Source organism: Pholcus phalangioides, unplaced genomic scaffold (assembly GCF_987345545.1).
Source record: "Pholcus phalangioides strain wild (caught in Gottingen) unplaced genomic scaffold, Ppha-v1.0 ptg000015l_1, whole genome shotgun sequence".
Taxonomy (NCBI): domain Eukaryota; kingdom Metazoa; phylum Arthropoda; class Arachnida; order Araneae; family Pholcidae; genus Pholcus; species Pholcus phalangioides.
In genome coordinates, this window is record NW_028301608.1 from 27,593,117 (window position 1) to 27,612,791 (window position 19,675).

The following is a 19,675-nucleotide window of genomic DNA, read 5'->3' on the forward strand; positions in this document are numbered from 1 at the left end:
CATTAAGGACAACATTTATGACTCTGCTGCCAAAAACGTGTGGGTTACTTTTTCTTACTGTAGAATTTTATCTTTTGACCTCAGGGAGTTAAGGCCTGACTTAAATTTTAATTGAGAAAAAAACGTATGCTATCCTTTAGCAGGGTTAAAATTTCATTTTTGGAAAAATCCATATTTGACAAGAGAATTTTCTCTTATTTATATAATTATCTACGTAATCTTCCTAATGTGTAATGATATATTTGTAGAGCATTATTCTGGGGACATTCTGTCCTGGAAAGGTGAGCACACAGGAGAAATAGTTCTATGAGAAGGGTCTTCAATGCCTGCGGAACTCTTTGATAACATGCATGTAACAGATTAGTGGCCCATAAGCTTCATTAACATGTCAAATATGGCCAGTGTTGTGTCAAAGGTTGAAGGCATACATTGGACCTTTATCAGGACAATCTCACTAATATCTAGAGTAGGGCTGGACAAATCGCAAAAAAATCTAAGCTCGTAAAAAATTTAAGGTGCAAAAATTTTTCTTCCCAAAGAAAAAGGTCCAAAATAATATTGCTTTTGACTTTTTCAGGGTATGGTAACCTTTCATGTTGTGAGATATGCTGCTATAAATTGCAAACATTTTGCACTGCTCTTATCCTGCAATTTAGTAACCACACAAAAAAATATATATTTGTAACGCCAATAGAAATTTTTAGTCAGCATGTCGACCTGGCACTTGTCCAGCCCTGATCTACAGATTTCCTTACAGAATGAAGGTATGAAGATTCAGTACATGTGAATTAATCATACTTTTCAGCTCATAAATGTTGAAATATAATGAAAATCACTAATCATATAACAATGATTCTAATAAGAAGTGAAAAAAAAGTCCAATTACAGGAAGAGACAACTTTGACTTTTTTTTAATTTTAACAATGATTTCGAAACACGACATGTAAAATTAGGCGTATCCACAGTAAAATCAAGATTTCATCTTGCTCGAAAACAAAAGTCCAATTATTACAAATGCACAAAAGTCGTAAACAAGAATGAGAAAAAGAGGAAATAGAAGAGCCGAAATGATTTCTCTCATTATGTCCTTTCAGCCATCCATTGCCGAATACGTTCTTTCATTTCTATGTCTGGTATGACCATGTCCATTGTAAGTGGGCTCCGGTTGAAGGGATCTGTTTGATCACTGCATACACAAAAAAGAATTGAATGTCAACTTATTTCTATAGGCATTAGTACAAAACTAGTTTTGAACATCATGTGTGTTCACATATTCATGAAATGATTCCAGCAATTGGGAAAAAAAATAAGCAAAACTGTGACATAAACTGCAGAAATTGTGAATTGTATTTTAATACACTCAAATACCGTAATAGATAAGCTAAGACAAAATAAAACCCATTGCAATTAGAGTCATGAAAAATTATGATAAATCCAATATACAACAGTGAATAAAAAACTTCTGTTCTCAGTAGTTTTCATGCACAAAGTGGAAAATATATATAAATCTCACCTTAGTAAATGACGTGCAATTGTTGGCCTGTCAACGACGACACCTGATGATGGCAGTCTAACTGGATCCTTCATTATTGTGTTCATGATAGGATCTAAGAATTCATCAGGTGCCTCTGTTAACATTTCTTCTTCCCTCTGCTGTTTTAATGCAAGGTGCTAGAAAGAAAAAAAACATTCAAGTATGAATCAAAGGCAAATATGAGCTCAAACAGTCCAACCCACTGACATTTTCAAAATTGCTAATACAGTAGAAGTAAACCACCACTCCCATCATTCCACTGAAAACTTATACTGGGAGGTCATAATTTCAGAAATTCGAAAAAAAAGGAGTTCCTTAAAGCAATTACATATTTGAAAAGACTAAAAAATTATACGATTTTGTTATAATGCAAGCAGTTGCAATGAAAATGCATTGGATTATAAAACCAAATTGTAATAAATTAACTGCATGCATGTAATTATGTAACTAATTTCCCAATACCAAAGGTCAGACACACTTAACCATGCTGTAAACACAATGCCATCGTACTGTATTAAATGGCTTTTTTAGGTCATGTTTTATAAAAAAATAACATGGCATAAATAGGTAAACATTTGGGACTTATATCAGTTGTTATAATAGAACGTCAGATAATGCATAGTCATTATTAATGAATGGCTTCTGATTTTTCTTGACACTTGTGCTGAGTAAATTCCCTGTGATGGAATGTTAACCAATGAGTATGAAAACTATTTACCTTCACAGTTTGAGCAATTTCATCCAAGTGAGTCGCTAAGATACTTTGACCAATTTTTATCAAAACGCTCTGCGCTTGAGGAAATAAATCTGGGCTATACGAACGACCATCTTTAGACACTGCCAAACAGAAACATTCAGATTGTTCATGACCAGAACCTAAATTATAGTATATACGACAAATGTCCCTCACTAGCTCTTGTGGTTTAAACTCGTATTCTTTCAAATCTTTTACTTTCAGGTTCTTCTTTTGAGGGCCAACCTAAATTAAAAAATAGAATTCACAATAGTTATAAAAAAACTAACATAATAAAACTATCGCACTTAAAGTTCATATGAGCAATTTCTCTTTTCTAAAGGTGTTAAAGTCAGAAAATCAAAATATTTGTCTAAAGTTCCAAAAAAAAAAGAGAATCACAATTAATGCACTATATAAATTAAGTATAGGATTCGAAATAAAAATTATAATTGTTTAAAATCATATTGCAGTGAATTGGTTGATTATGTGCAGCTGTAAAATAAGTCTATATACAGTCAAACTCTGTCATTAATAAATTCAATGAACCACAATATTTTTTTTCCATATAACTGACATTGAGATTTTAAGAAAAAGGTGAAATACATATTGGATGATATCTGAAGTGCTCATTCCAATAATATGAATAATGCAGACCTAAAATAAAGCCTGCACCGAACCCAAGTAAGGTTTTCCTTCTTTTAGGGATGCAGAAAATACCTAAATCTGATGTTAAAAACAAATTCTCTTGAAGTAAGCTCTGAAGCAGAGGTGTATGCAAGGGGGTTGCTTAGGGGAACTGTGGCACCCCAGCTGACCAAAAAAAAATATCGAAAGAAAATACCTTTTGTATGCTATATTAACCAATTTCGTTAATTTAAATGTTTTTGAAGAATGGTAACTCAAAATTTCTTAGGAAAGAAATTTTTGTGCCCCCTTTAAAGGTTGATCCTGTGTACGCCCCTGCTCTGAAGTGAATTCAAGGAGTCGTCCTGATAAAAGATTGCAAGAATTTATGTTCCTAATTCCTGGAGATATAGCTGCAGCTTAGTATAGATACTAAAATTGAACTTATCAATAAAAATTCATGACTTCTTGAACTCTGTTAATGTTAGTATGTTTAACAGATAGAAAACCAAGCAATGGTTGACAGTCATATGTTGTGGGCTCTCTGTGACATAAGCATATTAAAAATTAAATCAAACAGTCATTGAAAAACTTGAATCAACATTACAGTTCTGCAATTTAATTTTTAATCATTTATTTAAATGTACTCGCAATGCCACTCAAAATCAATTATAATCGAATAGGCAATTTAAAATTAATTTTTTTCCCTTTCCATTTTAAAATTTTTTAGTTAATTTTCAAAACGAAAATTAAAGATTAATGGGCAACTGCCGACATATCCTACCACATGTAAAAACGCACCACAGAGTAATGTTATCAAGAGCCCCACCTAAAGATATTTTCTATTTGAGGATGCCTACTGGCTAAAAACGATCCCATGGTTTTTTTTTTAAATTCATCTAGGCGTCAAGGGAAACAATTCGTTGATACTGTAGACAAAACTGTTTGATACAGAAGACTTCAAGAGGCTTTTTCTGAATATAAAACGTAAAGACAGGCCTCAGCCAAAAGAGAGCAAAGAAAAAAAGTGTTTGATTCTATATTCATTACAAGAAATCAAAAGTACTGATAGAAAAATGCTCTTATGACACATACAATAAACCCTGTATTTATTGTCATAGTTATTAGTAGAATAGGTCACACGAAAAAGTTCACCAATGTGTTAAGCTCAAATTCAAAGAATTTTTTTTAAAAAGCAAAAACAAAACTGCTAGAGGATGTGCCATTGCATTATTTTGTTAACAACAGGGTGTGACTCATTCACACTATTAATGGGAATCAGTCAGGCATTCAGTGTATCTTTTTCCCCCATGGAAAGTTTTTGTTGTGCATTTCGAAGCTAAGGTTGAACCTAAGCTTATTTTTTCTTCCCATAAGTTATCGTTATCAACCTGCAAAACTATGCAAAAGGGTGTATCCACTTCCTTTTTTTACAAACATTTTGTATGCCTGCAGCTGCTTGTGCCAATAGTGGAGGCAAATATAAGGTAAAAACCTTTCTTCAGTTCCTTTCAGTTGTCCACATTTTTACAGTTATTCAGATGAAAGAATGTCTCAAGATATAAGATATGAAAGGATCAAGATATGGAAGGCAAAACTCATATTTAAAAAAAATCATAATTTGCAATATATATTAGAAACAGGTCCATTCCAACTCCTCACAATTGCTGAATAATAATTAAATAATGCAGGATGTTATAGCTTGAAAGAAAAATACCCAGTTTCTGAACAATATGAAAAGTAAAATGACTTGATTTTGTAAACAGTTATATGGGAAAGAAAAATAGAATTGCCCTGCTTTTACACAGCCTGTTTGACCAAACAGGACATGGTCATAATTATATCCCGGAAGTTTAGGCACTAAAAATGGTCGAAATAGGCACTAAGAAAAGGCATTTATAATTTTTAGAAAGAAAAAATAACTAAAAACAAAGGTATTGAAACTCCAAAAACTAGCTGAAAAATCGGTTGCACTTAATCAGTCTATTGTTTTAGTAATACTGCATTATCAGAGATAAATTGATTTCAAGTCCAAAATAAAATGTTAGTAGACCCTCAGGATTATGCAAATTCCAGGGCCACCATTACCAAATGGGGAGTCAGTATAGAAAATGACCTGTGGGGCTCCAAGTTGCAAATAATTCTTGTTTATTTGTTGCATTATTTGGAAAAATCATTAACATTTCTATAGTTAAAACATGGCTATCTTGTACTATTTTTGTAAAAAAAAACTTTTTTTTTTATACTGTATTACCACATATGCGGGACTACTTCAAATGCAGGGCCCTGTGTGTGGCCATATCTACACACCCCGAGGGTGACTTTTGTCAATTTAATCAAATTCTAGATATGTATGTTTAATAAATAGTCATGGTTGTTTGCAATGCATTTATGGTGCAAAAAATAAAATCAAAACAGCATGGGCCCCAGAGTCCTGTCTGCTCCTACCCAGCCTTGGGTGAGCCATAACATCAATTCAAGACCTCTTGGGAAAATCTGTCCGCTGTACGCATACAACGCTGTCCAATGCCTGAGCGAGACATATTATATGAACCCTGTGGGGAAAAATTTATAATTTTCCTCTGCTTTTCTAACCAGGAAGCATTCATCTGAAACAAAATCATTCATGCCTAACACCATCTGGCCAAAGCAAAGTTAATGCATTGAAAAACCAATCTCTCAGACCACTTTGTTGCGTCCAATTGGGGCTAGAAGGGGGACAGGATTTCTGATAACTAATACTGAGAGTTAAAAAATTTTAAAAAGAACAATTCTTTTGAAGTTTTAAGATTTCAGTGCCCAAAATATCAATAAAAGTTTTGCAGATTATGGGCGCGGAAATTCACTAATAAACTTAAAACTGTTAAAATAGGCACACAGTTATGACACAAAAATTTCAAAAAGGCATTTTTACCAAAAAAATTTGAAAATAGGCAAAAAATGACATTTATGGCATTTTGCCTGAACTTCCGGGCTCTAGTCATAATAATTACAATCAGAATTCTGTTTGGCTATAGTTATCAATCACTTATTTTTATCAGAAATCCCAGAGTCCCGATGTTATCACAATAAGCTGAGTGCACTGTATATCAATACGAATCATGCAAAATTGAAATTCAAAGAAAAATACAATTTAAAGTTGAAGCTTATGATTGTAATAATGTAAATTCACTTTATATACTCAAATCAAAAACTAAAAAAAAAGTAAATTTAAGTATTTGTATAAATTCAACCCGTGTACAAAAAAAATATTTCTTCCACTTCAAAACTGAGATAACTTGAGGAATTTCAAAGATGTGCTTACTAGATGTAGCAAGAAATAGTTCAACATGGCTGTTATCCTTTCCACAATTGTAGGATGACAGAAAATAGATTTAATCTCAGTTGTGAGCCACTGAATTGTGTTGATAGTTTCGTTGCTCATGACATTATGGAACTTTGCCAGCAAGCCCATGTGTTGGAAATTTGCTTCTTGCTGTTGGAGCTGATCTTGTGACATCGAACTCCATTGCCCAGAGTCCCTAGCTATTTGCAACTCCCTTAGTTTGCTCATGTACTGAAAATAGTATGAAAAAAAACTATTAAACACCAAAACTCTGTTGAAGGAAACAATATACTATGGCAGAAACAAGAAAGTACAGACTTGGACTCTGCTGTTATCAGAATGCAAATAAGTAAACAATATAAGAGCACAAAAAATTTTATTTTATTATTTTTGTTATACTTGATCATTTTATGAATGGAAAAACTAAATCAAGAATGATCAGACAGTTTTACTTCTTTAACCCCTAGGCTGCGAGGAATATTCCAACAAATACTCTCAAAGCAGCAGCATAAAAAAAAAATTTCAGCGGTGTTTTGCAAAACATAGATGGCATTTAAATTCAGGTTGTTAATAGAGAAACCTATCTAAGACAGACACAGTATGAGATAGAAACCTGTATTTGACAGAATCAAAAAATAGTCCCTTCGTTGATTAATGCTTTTATGTGTGTGAAAGGCAACTCGTGAAGGAGGAGCGTAGGCATTCATCCCCCTTGAAAATTTCATCATTAATTTAATTCAAATGAATTTGATAAATTAGTAAAATATTTTCGGAAGCACCGATAAAGTGTCTATTAAAATATGGATCAAATGGTCAAGGTTTTTTTTTCTATGGAGAGTGTTTTGTATTCTTTCCATCCTGCACCGATATGAGATACCCTTTAGTAGTAGAAATATGAGAAAAGGGGGGATAGTTAACTCAGGTTATTAGGTTAATTTTGGCCGCGCACCCTGGATAATGATGCTGCCATTTAACTTCTATCTTTTAAATCTGTGTTGAATCTTTTACATTAGAATATATTTTAATAAAAATCTAAATACAACCTCTGACAATAAAGTTCAGTGAATGAAGTCAGAGCGGCCGATCTGGAACACCGGCGAAGCAAAACACTGCACATACGTAGCGGCAGATGTTGACCATCTGCCACCTACGTTGTTCAGTTGAGTGTCGTTTGTGTTCCGTGAAAGACTTGCTTTACAAAGTGCTTGTTTAGTGCATTGGTTCTTAACTGAGAACAGGAAAATGAACGAACAAAAGATCAATTTAAAGTACCTGAGGGAACGACGATAAATGCTGCAAGGTACATTGAAATTTTGACCAGTTTCATGAAACATCTATGCAGGGTACAACCTCGGTACGCACAACAAGGTTCATGGTTTCTTGTTCACGACAATGCTCGCCCTCACACAGCCAATATCATCAAACAGTTCCTGGCAAAAAAAGGGGGTGGTGCAAATTGAACATCCACCATACTTGCCAGATCTCAATCCTCCAGACTTCTTCCTATTTCCACGACTCAAACTCGCTTTGAAAGGAAAGAGATTTGACGATATTCCTGACATCCAACGAAACGTGACGAGGCTTTTGAACTCCATCCCAAAAGAAGACTTCTTGCAAAGTTTCCAGGACATGTATAGGAGATCTCAGGGTTTCATAGTAATGGGAGGTGACTATTTCGAAGGACAGTAAGGTAACTTTTGTTAACATTTCATCTACATTAATGTTACAGGACTATTCACCGAACTTTGTCAGAGGTTGTATTTTATAACTTTATCAGACTTTTCTGCACCCTTTATAAATCAGAATATAATATTGGAAGAATATGAATTTTCACAATTAACAAAAAACCATTGCCGATGGCAAATGCTAAAATAGAATGATGATTTTCAATGTTGTTAAGATATATTGATTAAGCTCATTGCCCAAACTATTTACATTGATGCCACATTGATAGAGCATTATTATTTTTGTGCTACATAGATATACAGATAATGTGAAAAATAATTTGATAAACAAATATAAAAGGTTTTCAACACAGTGCAATACTATACTTATTGTAAATAGATATACTTGACTATATATTTTCATCGATAGATGGCAGTATATTTTAGAGAATCTGCACCATCCCCCTAAAATATCTGAACAACGAGCTGCCACTGGTGCATGTGCACTTTTATAAAACGGAATATTATTTGTCTCTTGACATTCCATTTCATACAGTTTTCACGGTATAATGTAATAAAAAAAAAGATGCGATATAAACAGATAATCTGGATTCAAATCCACAATCACAGACAAGACAGTGATTGGTGGCAGCAGGCAGGCACTCTACCACTACTCAACAATGTACAACCATCCTATATAGTACAAGCAAATCCATTGAAAAATTGATAAATTAAAAGAAAAAAACTAGAATATATATGAATACGCCATGTATACATCATTTTAAGAACTTCATATTAAAAAGGAAAAATTCAGATCATCACAGGATGATTGAGCAGGCTACTGCGCTGATCATCTGCGGATGATCGGAGCATTCTGAGGGTTAAAGCCAATTCCAAACAGAATGATGTGATGTGATAGATAATACCTAACACAAAATGAATACTGGTGCACTAATTGAAAGTTGCATTTATTAGCAGTTTTACCTTTTAACATTAATATAGCAGATTTTTTTTTTTTCATTACGAAGGAAAAAAAAATTGATACTCTTGTTTGTTAGACAAAATGATACGTACTGATAATGCTTCATCCAGAAGAAATATTGCATCGTTTATTAGAAGGTTGATAAAATGAAGAAATAATGGTGGATGAGAAGATTCTATGTTCTTCTCTGCATCTTCTGCAAGAATCTTAAAAAAGAAAAAACACAAGGAAAATTATTACCAGTCAAATACTATATTAAGATATTGATACATATGTGAAATTGAAAATGAGATGAAACCAAAATATTTTACAGAAAAAGAAAAGGGTGAAAGTTTGATGTATTTGGCCACAATTTGTACATTTCCAATTTTAATTCAATAGTGTTTTCACTGAACATTTTCTCCTGTAACACCTCTTTAAATAGAAATTTGAAAGGGTGGGGGGGGAATATTGTATCACATGTATATGAGTATATGGGTGAATTCCCCAGCAGTTTATATTAAATATATTTAACACAAAACTTTTTTTAGTCACTTTCTATTTATGTTCCAGTTCCTGAAAAGTTGTTACTCTGTTTTTTTAATTTTTTCAACAATAAGTTTATAAAATTTGCTCCAACAAATTTTCATTTCTCAAGGCAATGTCCTCCTGGCTCTCTGTCCCAAGCCCATTTTTTTTTCAAACTTTAAAATTATAACGTTCTACATTAAAATAAAAATTTATCCTTATTTTCAATAACATATATTTTTAGGACCAGTATACTTTCATTTTCACCTTTTATACATAATTATTTTAAATATTTTTTTTATTAATAGTTTATATCCAAGTAAAAAATTTTCCCACCTTTTTTTTCATTTGTGACATTTGGAAAACATTGGTTCAAGTCTTACAATACCAGTTACTATGTATCAAATTTTGTTTTGAAAAGGTTAAGAAGAGCGTAGTCATCACTTGACCTTCCTTTCAAATCAATTGGAATTGCAAATTTATTCACAAGTTAGATTTATTCAGGAAAAAATAGGTGAGTGTTTTTATTAAATGCCCTCCTGGCTACTTTTTTTTCGTAAGAAATACATAATTAAAAATTATTTTCACTTCAGAGAACATCATTTCTGAAAAGCACGTTTTCAACATGCTTAGTTTTTGATCAGTGTTGCAAAACATAAAAATGTATCTGGTGACCAAATACAAATGCAAGGCCAAAACAGCCAAATGCCCAACAAGGTGGCTGAGAAAAAGATTCCCATAACGAATATGGATGTCACATATTTCTAAATACAGCAACCCAATTAAAACTGCAATTATGAAAACTAAAAACTACATATACATGATAAAATATAATACAATGGCCATAAAAAATATTTATGGTTGTCTTATCCGAGTAGAAACAGCTTAGATTTACCCAACATGTTTATCATATTTATTTTTAACATGTCAATTTTGTTAGAATTTACTATCCCCGCGTGGGAGTAAGTTATTCCATTTATTAACAATCCTATTAGAGAAAAATTCTCTGTGACACCACACCCCAGAATTGTCCATTACCAATCGATATTATGTGCCCCATAGACAAAGCAGTCTATTGATGGCATATTAATAATTCATGGTCCATCCTATGCATCCAGTTGAAAATTTTGAACCTTCCAAAAGGAAGGTTTGATTATTAGTTAGGGGTGATAAAAATTTTAAAAAATTCAGATCTTTTGGTTGTAACATCAAGCTGCAGTAATGTTTCATACTTTCTGCAGAGAGCAGGCAAACCTATAACAGGATAGTGACAGAACATGAAAAATTCAAGCATTTCCATCTTTACTTCAGAAAATGAAAAACAGATGGCAGCATATGAACACAAAACAAGCGCAACTATGCAACATAAATATGTTAGGGTCACACATACACTCAAAACACACATTCTCCGGCATGTACCGATTTGTTAGAAATTCCATAGAGGAATGTGTACAAGGTGCATGCACAGTTAAGTAGTAGTAATGTTTCATCATCTCAAGCTTCAGGCGCTATCAAAGCTAAGGCTTTGATAGCGCCTCTCATGCTCTAGCAAAATACACATGATTTAAAAACCTCTTGTCCCTATAAAATTGCCAAAAAAAAAAAAAAAAGAGAAACGCGAATTAAAAAAAAAATGCAATTGACAATAAAAATTGTTTCAGAGTATTGCACTTGTCCAAAATGAAGATCAGCAAATCTACGATAGGTAAACATGTTGCGAATGCAAAGCATAAGTATCCAATTAGTGCTGAAATAGACAAAATGACACACCAGATTTGTCTATCCCTTAACATGGTGAGACAATTTTTTTTTTACCATTAATTTTTAACAAACTTCACTGCTTGCTATACTTCATTTATCAGAGGGTAAAGACATGTCCCTAAAAAAATTTTTGGATTTTGTGGTTGATATTTTTTTATAATTTTTTCATTCTTTTGTCCAATTTTGTGAGAATTACCTCTATATAATATGGAAGCCTAATTCAATGAGGAGGGTTTATATCAAAAATTTCAGTATTATGAGTAATTTGCCAACGGTTGTCAGAGCTAATGTTGGACATACAAAAAATATTTATCAATAATAAAAGATGGTTTTAAAAATTCTGATAGTCTCATGCTGATTTGGTGAGGTTTATTTTCAACACAACCACTGTAAATTTTTCTTGAGCGAGTTTAAAATAAACATGAAGCAAATGCATACCCAAAACATGAAATGTCTTGGATAAAACTCTTCCTGCATATATTTAAACATACCTTCATTTTTGATTTGTGCAAGTCAAATTTCCAGATGTAATCTAAAACAATATACATTGGCCGCCGATACTGGAACTTTTGTTCAAAAGCTACACTCTGTCCAGTCATTTCTATGCTGACAAACACATTCAATAGAGTGGGTACCAGCTCATTAACATAAGGATGCGAGCTGAACAGCCTCTCCCTGTACATACTAAAATTACAGAGGGAAAAACAATTGTAACATACATGAGCATAAACTCGTAAATGATTTTTAAAAAGTAAAAAAACTTATCTCAAAAATGTTTACAATACTCAAAAACCACAATTACTGTATTTACTCACATATAAGACAATGTATGATTTTACATAGCAAAGTAAAGTGAACTAGATTTATTAATTAACCAGTCAACTGTCCAATTAATTTCTCCGAGCGTTACCCGCAGTGCTCACTTTTTTTTGAAGATGCGCATGCTTTTCCTCTTTTTTTTTTTATTTTTCTTGGAAGTTTGAAATATTAAATATTTTTTATTGTTTTTTTTATAGCTCGAATGTGTCGAGACTTAATATGACACCCCAAAAGTGGGGAGGGGCGGTCGTAATGTCCTGTGACTAAAAGAAATGCTGTTGATGGATTTATGTGGAACCATACTAGTTGAACCTTTGCTAAAAGATATATGAGTAATAAAACAGATGCAGCTTTGCACAACATGACAAAGATATTAGTAATAATAATCTCAGACCTTGAAATATAATTGTCAACTCCATCTAGTGATGAGATAATAAAGTAGAAGGATGGCTGTACAGAGATGGCAGCACATGTATGACAAATTATTTCGTCACATCTATGTGAAAAAGACAGAAAAGTCTGCGCGTCTGCAAATGCCGTCATAGGCAACACCATTACGTATATCAGTGATGGCAAATGCCGTCGTAACCACTTGACTGGTTAACCTCCTGTATTCACAGATATTAACATACAATTTTTAAGGTGAGACAATACAGGTGCCGAGTGGCAAAAATGGGGATCAATGTATTTGAATAAATTATTTTGAAGATTGAATTTCTTCCTCCTCTAAATTTTAAGCTTAAAAATTTTAATGTGAAAAGGGGGTATTTTTTAATGAAAAAGAAAAGCAAAGAAATAACCCTATTTTGATGCATAAATCATGCATCTAGATCACAGTTTCCCAAATTTTTTAATCCAATGCCCCCTTTTCAGAAATTTTTCCCCCATCGTTCCCTCCCCCCAACTCGAGCAAACCCATAGGATCCTGTGTCATACCCGCAGCTTCTAACGCCCCCTTGGACCTATCCATCCTCCTAAGGGGGCGATATTGCCTAGTTTGAGAAACACTGGATCTAGATGCATATTGGCAAATCCTGACCAGGTATTATTGTACGAGTAAAACAGTTTTCCCCACATTTCATTGTTTTTTCCCAACTTTCCTCCACTTTTAATATCTTGGTGAATATTGCACTTAGAAATATAGAATTTTTTTAGTTGGCATAAGGAGAGACAGGGCAACAACTTTCTAATTAGGTTTTGAGCACAGGATGTGCATATAAAAAGTTAACATTTTCATCTTAATAACATGAATGACATATCCGAGTACATGTTATTTGGATACTTTTTTTAATTGAAAGTATGTCTCTAGGAATAACGGTTTGCCAGTAAAATGTCATACACTGTGTTACCTATGCACCCTGTATGTATATATATATATATATATATATATAGGGTATTCCTTAATAAATTGTGGGGTTGTTTAGAATGGTGTTAAAAAACGCTACGAGTGCTCTAGTACCCACTGTGCCCTCCAGCTCTGACACCACTTTTGGGATCCCGTGTCTAGCCTGGATCAAACAGGGGGGGGGGGGGAAGGACCAAAAGTATTGAACATTTTCACAAATCCCGAAATTATGTCTTTCATAAATTTTAAGTATTTCATTTTTCAAGTTTCTCTCATTATTTTTTTGATTATTTTATTCATGGATTCAAATTTTTTTTTTTTTAATCACTAGTTTTGATATTTTACTCAGATTTTGACTTTGAATTTTTAATTAGTCCCAAATCATAAATCATTTCAATCAGTTAAAATTGTCATTTATTCTGGAGTTATTTCTTAAATTAATTCTCATTTTTCATTGATTCTCCCCCCCCCCCACCCACGTTTTTGTTCACATATTAGCTCATGTATACAGGACGACAAAAGTATTTGAAGCAGTGAAAATTGAATGAGAGAAAACCTTGTGTGTCCTATATCAGGCATCTCTTCAACCTGTTACTAGTGAGCACTACAATGCTCAATGCTCTTGTGCGATTTCATGCTCGCGAGCACTTGATCAAAGTTACTATTAAACAACTTTTACAAATTACATTCAAGGATTGAAATTATCCTGATTTCATTCATTTGCATGTCAAATTTGCCGCAAAGGTGCTCTTCTTTTGATGATGGGTACATGCAGTGCTTGAGACTAGAAAAAGGTTGAAGACTTTTGTCCTATATGGTAGTGAATATTATTTTTTTATATGCAGCAAAATCCCCCCCCCCTCTCCAAATGACCACTTTTTTTTAAGATTAATTTTTGCATCACCCCATACACACCACCAATTCACCCATCACATTTTCTTGAACATAGAAATTTTTTTTTGTCAACATAATTAGTTTCTGTAGTTAAATTTCTTTTATTTGATTATTGATGTCCAAATACATTGGCCCTTTTGTGGGGGGGGGGGGGCGGCAGGTATGGATAGCCTGCAAATTTTTTATGAGCATTTAATATAATACAGAAAAAGTACATTATTATAACGAGAACAGCTTATATGGCTTTGCAAGTGATTGTAAAAGAGCTTGTGTTAAAGGTACATAAAATATTCATTTATAGCAAGTTAAAAATTAGGAAGCTCGTTATAAAGCGAACAAAAATTATCAAAATGCAATAGAAGCTTTTCCTATTTTTTTGAGAATTGAACAAAGGATGAGTCACTCATTAAGGGATCATTGCACGTACTCCTTATACACATTGTTTTAGGGCAATTCTACTAAAGGATGGGCACATAAAAATAATGGACGCATAAAAGTCAAATTTTTTTACATCTTCTCATATTCTTAGATTTCACCAATATGTACACAGAACATGTGATTTTTGACTATTACTTCCAGTGACTGACGGACCAAGGTTATCTTTTACTGTCAGGGCTCATTTGAAAGAAACTTGCATCCTTTCTAAATGGCTGGATGATTTGTATTAGAAAAAAATCTTTCAGATTATCAGAAAGATGTTATTGTGAATTACATTAAAAATACATCAATCTTTGCCACAAGTTGATAAAACCAATGAAATTCAATGATTTTGGACAAATATGAAATAAAAACCAAGTGATGCGATAAAAACGAAATCCTTACGATCATTTTGAAATGAACTTTACTACAAACAATTAAGTAAAATAGCACAAAATATATGCTGCACAGTTTTTTTATATTAATCTCACCTCGACATTGGAACTGTGGGATGCTCCCCTTCTTGGAAAGGCATAAGAGCCTCCAGCATTTCTGCAAGATGAGCTCTGAGATGCGGATTCTTTACACGATCCTTGCTACCCATGAGTATTAGTACCAAAGTCATGAGATGATCCAACGTATAAGCGAACATCTAAACAAAGAACACATGTCAACATGGTATAATCAAATTCAAATGAATAATCACAATAAAACTATTATTACATTCTATTCCTATTTCATTGAAATGGACAAAATGACAAAGAAAAAAACAAAAATTGTCATAATCCCTTCCAAATGAAATCTAATCAATTAAACAAGAGAAATTTGCTGTTCTCAACAGAGACCACTGCGAGCCACTATGTATGTTGGTTGTTAAAGAGGGCAACATATTAATTTCAAGTTCCTCTGAAACAGATAGTAGACTATAAAGAGTGCACCAAATTTAAATAAAATTAAAATCTATGAGAACAAAGTGATTGAACTAGGTGCCAATATCAAGGAAATTTATATTTTCTAGATTTTATATCAAGATAAACTTGGAAAGAAAAGTCATTGGATCTCTGCTGGGACTCAAACCGAGGTCCTCTTGCAAACCGGGAAAACATGCTATCATCTACACCACTCGAGACACGACCCTGCCTTCCTCATTTCACTCACTGTGGAGCAAGGTGCTAAAGTACAGGCATTAGTAGCTTCTCTTAACTTCAGCAAATGACTCCCAGGTGGGACGGTAGAGACAGAGATAAATAGCTTTTTCTCAGCCCAGTATATCAAGGAAACATTTTCTGGATTTTATGCCAAGGTGAACTGGGTATAAAATCGGGAGATGATCTCTACCATCCCACCAATGAATGGGATGGTAGAGATCATCATGAAAAGGGGACCAGATGAATTTTCTTTCTGAGTTCACCTTAGCATAAAATCCAGAATAATTCCTAGATATATTGGGTTGAGAAAAAGCTGTCTTCCTCTATATCTAAGTGCAAATGCATTATAATGATTTACAGAGACTCTCATATGCAGGGCTTGACAAATTAAAAACTATTTAGGTGCCAGCCGAATTTCTTAGTAGCCAAAGATGGTTTTTGGTCAGTGAAAAAATCTTAAATTATGTTTTTAGACTTTTAAGGGACTTAATAATTCCTTCCCATGTTAAAAGCAGTAATGTAATAAAATCAAAAATAATAAATAAATTGTCATAATTATGCCCCAATTTATTAGTCCTAAATAGATTTTAGGCAATATTGCTGATTTTCTAATCCCCATGGCGATCTGAGATTGTCAAGCCTTGCTCATATGATCCCATGTTCCAAAAACTTCAGAATCAGAATAACGAGTGAAACTAAAATTATAAATTATGTAATACAGCAGAACTTTGTTTTAGAAGCATAATTTGTTCAGTGAACGTGCTTGTAATCTGAAATACTCGTTTATCAAAGCTAACTATCCCAATAAGAAATAATGGAAACTCAAATGATTTGTTCCACAACCGTCTCCCTCACACCAGCCAAGATTTTTTTTTTTTCAAAGAAAACGAGCAGGTTGTGATTTATTTTAAATCATTGTATTTTTACTTATTTTATACTAAAGGATTGATTATTTTTTGAAATTATTCAAAAGAGCAAGATTCCTCACTATGTAATCTCTTCACTTGCAGTAATACACATGAGGGTGAAACAGTTTCATATGCTTGTGCAATGTAATGCCACTCCTGTAGTCAGTGGCATCTTTAACGAATTTTTTAAATTCATCCGGATTCTTTTTATTTTCATCAAATATTTGAGAAAAAGATAGGCTATGCACGGACATGATACTGGCGCGGAGAAATTTTCTAAATTATTAAGTTTAAAAAATTATTTTCTATTGAAGTTCAATGATGTTATGAATTTCCAAAATGACTAGCAAAAATATCATCATATATTACCATGTTTTTAACATTTATCTACCGTCTTGATATCAAGTCAAGATCAAGAACAAGTAACCTTTTATTTACATCATTAATTATACAATTGGTTTCCTTGTTTCACGCATGAAAATGAAGTGCCATCAAATTTACACTTTTTTTTTTGTTGACATTTCTTTTATACTCCGATCAGAAAATGCACTCAAGGATTAGAAAAAATTTATTTGTTGATTAATAAAATTTACTTTGATTTTTTATAGTGTACTTAGTGCGCAGAGTATAGTGTGTGTGTGTAATGGTGTTTACTGCATTACACTTCTGTGTACTGCACAGAAAGTAGCAATACAATTATTTCAACACTATCAGTGATATTAAAAAACATCAATGTTATTAAACGAATTAAAAAGGGGAAAATCTGGAGACGTTTAAATATATATTGACGTTGATTTCGAGCGAGATGTAAAAAGAATATTGAGCGAATTTCAAAATGTCTTGAAAACATCGCGATAGAGAGATTTACCAGTTAAATAATATTCTTATATTGAGATGAGTTTAAGATTAAAATAAAGGCATTTCCATGCAAGATTTAAAAAAAAAAAAAACGTTGTGTAGAGTGATTTATCTTTGTACCGAGTATAATAATTTATAACGATTTACCACTATGAATAATTTTTTCCAATCAGTATGTGTACAGATAACATTTTAAACAATAATGCTGTCTCTAAATCATGTTACTAAATTAAGTAATGTAATTCAGAGAATTATTATTCATTATAACGAACAACTTGATAAATTAATAATGAATGAATAATTTCCAATTCTAACTAACTTGTCTCCGTTGCTCTCACCTTCATCGAAAAATGTATGCACGAGTGGCCATGTTTATTTCCGTAACGCGAGCATAACAATTGGTCTCCGGTTCTCGTTAGTTAACGTTTCCCGTAGTGATGATGATAACGAAAATCGCTAGTAACGATGTGAGAAAAATCAACCTTTAGCGATGGTGACGTAAATCTATCCCACAATGCACCGCAAACCCTAAACACGTCTTAAACGTGGGCATAATGACATGAGCATAATAGACCCCCAGGCCTCACAAAAACTAGATCTGGTTGAAATTTTTGAGAATTTGCCGGGTAGAGCCTCAGACCAATCACTTGGCCTGAGGGATCATAATGCTCTTAAGATAGCCCTGATGATGGCCTTGTCTGCAGTAAGAGAAAGTGAATCTGTTTGCTGTTTAGTTGTGTAATCCAAATATAATTACTAGGCTAAAATTTCTATGACTTCGCATATTTTTTTATGCATATTGCACGTTTTGCTATTTTTATGCAATAGAGTATTTTTTCATGATTTTCAGTAATTTTAAGGAATTTTCATGATTTTCAGTAATTTTAAGGAATTTTCATGATTTTCAGTAATTTTAAGGAATTTTCATGATTTTCAGTAATTTTAAGGAATTTTCATGATTTTCAGTAATTTTAAGGAATTTTCATGATTTTCAATAATTTTAAGGCATTTTTATTATCTTTAGAATTTTAAGAATGTTTTATATTTTGGAGCATTATTTTACATATTTCAGCATAACAATAAAGATAGATTTTTTCCCCCAAGCTCTCTCTTTCATAGCTTCATTCCCCACAAGTGGCAATTTTACTTATCATTGACATCATTTATAGTAATGATTTGAGATTTTTCAGCAAAATGAACAACTATAGGCAATTTTACTAGTGTCTCTTTGGCATCATTTTTGACATTTCCTATAATTCCCTGTATTTTTCTCAAGCTGTAGTGGTCGAGTGGTTATAGTGACGGACTCGCGCGATGCGAGGATCCGGGTTCGAACCCCACAGTGGTGGTCGGCTGAAGTTGGGCATTACAGAGAAACAAAAAAAAACTTCACGTCAGGTTTCACTACACGTACACGCACATTCCCGCATGTACCGATTTGTTGGGGGTTCCGCGGGGGGGGGGGGGTGGTGTGGGCAGGGTGCATGTGTGGTGTAGCAGTATTAGGTAGGGCCTCCAAAAAATGGTTCGGGATCCATGATGTTCTTAAGTCAGCCACCTCGTTGGGCAGTTTGCCTGTTGTGGCGTTGTATTTGTATTTGAAATAAGGTCAACCTATTTATAAAAGAATTTTCTTAGGTTTTACAGCATTTTTCTAATTTTTTGTAGGAATAAATGCATTTTTTATGGAGCATATTCTGTCAATTTTTATGTCATAAAAATCCTAGCCCTAATAACTTCATTTAATTTTCATTTCATTTTGTTTTGCATTGAGTTATATTGCTTTCAAATTTATCTTCGTTGTTTATATAGCACGCTATGTGTTCTAGCTGCCTTTGGTGCTAATATTGGTAAGTTTTTATGTGCAGTAAAATTTAAATCTGATACTTAAAATATTTCTAGTCAAATACAATTACATATACATTACATAACACTCAAGAGATGGTGCGAGTATGCAAAGTCTCTTATAAGTCAGTCCTTATTAAAGAAACTTAGGTATTTATTTTGCAAGATATCAAAAGTTTGACAACAGTTCCTTCATAAATAAATAATTTAATATTGCAAAAAACACAAAACAAGGAAAGTTTCTCATCTACACATATTAACATCATTAGAGTTGAAAAGAATTTTCTGAACAGCAGTTCATCTTATTT

The 19,675-nt window shown here is 33.0% G+C and overlaps 1 protein-coding gene across 1 annotated transcript in view; it reads right to left on the bottom strand.

Moving 5' to 3' along the window:
- Positions 1-893: 893 nt before the first annotated feature.
- The window catches only part of Ube4A (Ubiquitination factor E4A), a 43,763-nt gene continuing 24,981 nt past the window's right edge, over positions 894-19,675 (bottom strand). Inside the window, exons 12-18 of the mRNA XM_089243266.1 lie at positions 15,100-15,260; positions 11,625-11,817; positions 8,958-9,071; positions 6,199-6,450; positions 2,253-2,513; positions 1,514-1,671; positions 894-1,186 (exon numbers count right to left, since the gene is read on the bottom strand). Coding sequence (XP_089099392.1) covers positions 1,081-1,186; positions 1,514-1,671; positions 2,253-2,513; positions 6,199-6,450; positions 8,958-9,071; positions 11,625-11,817; positions 15,100-15,260 — 1,245 coding nt within the window. The 3' untranslated portion in view covers positions 894-1,080. The remainder of the gene's footprint in view (positions 1,187-1,513; positions 1,672-2,252; positions 2,514-6,198; positions 6,451-8,957; positions 9,072-11,624; positions 11,818-15,099; positions 15,261-19,675) is intronic.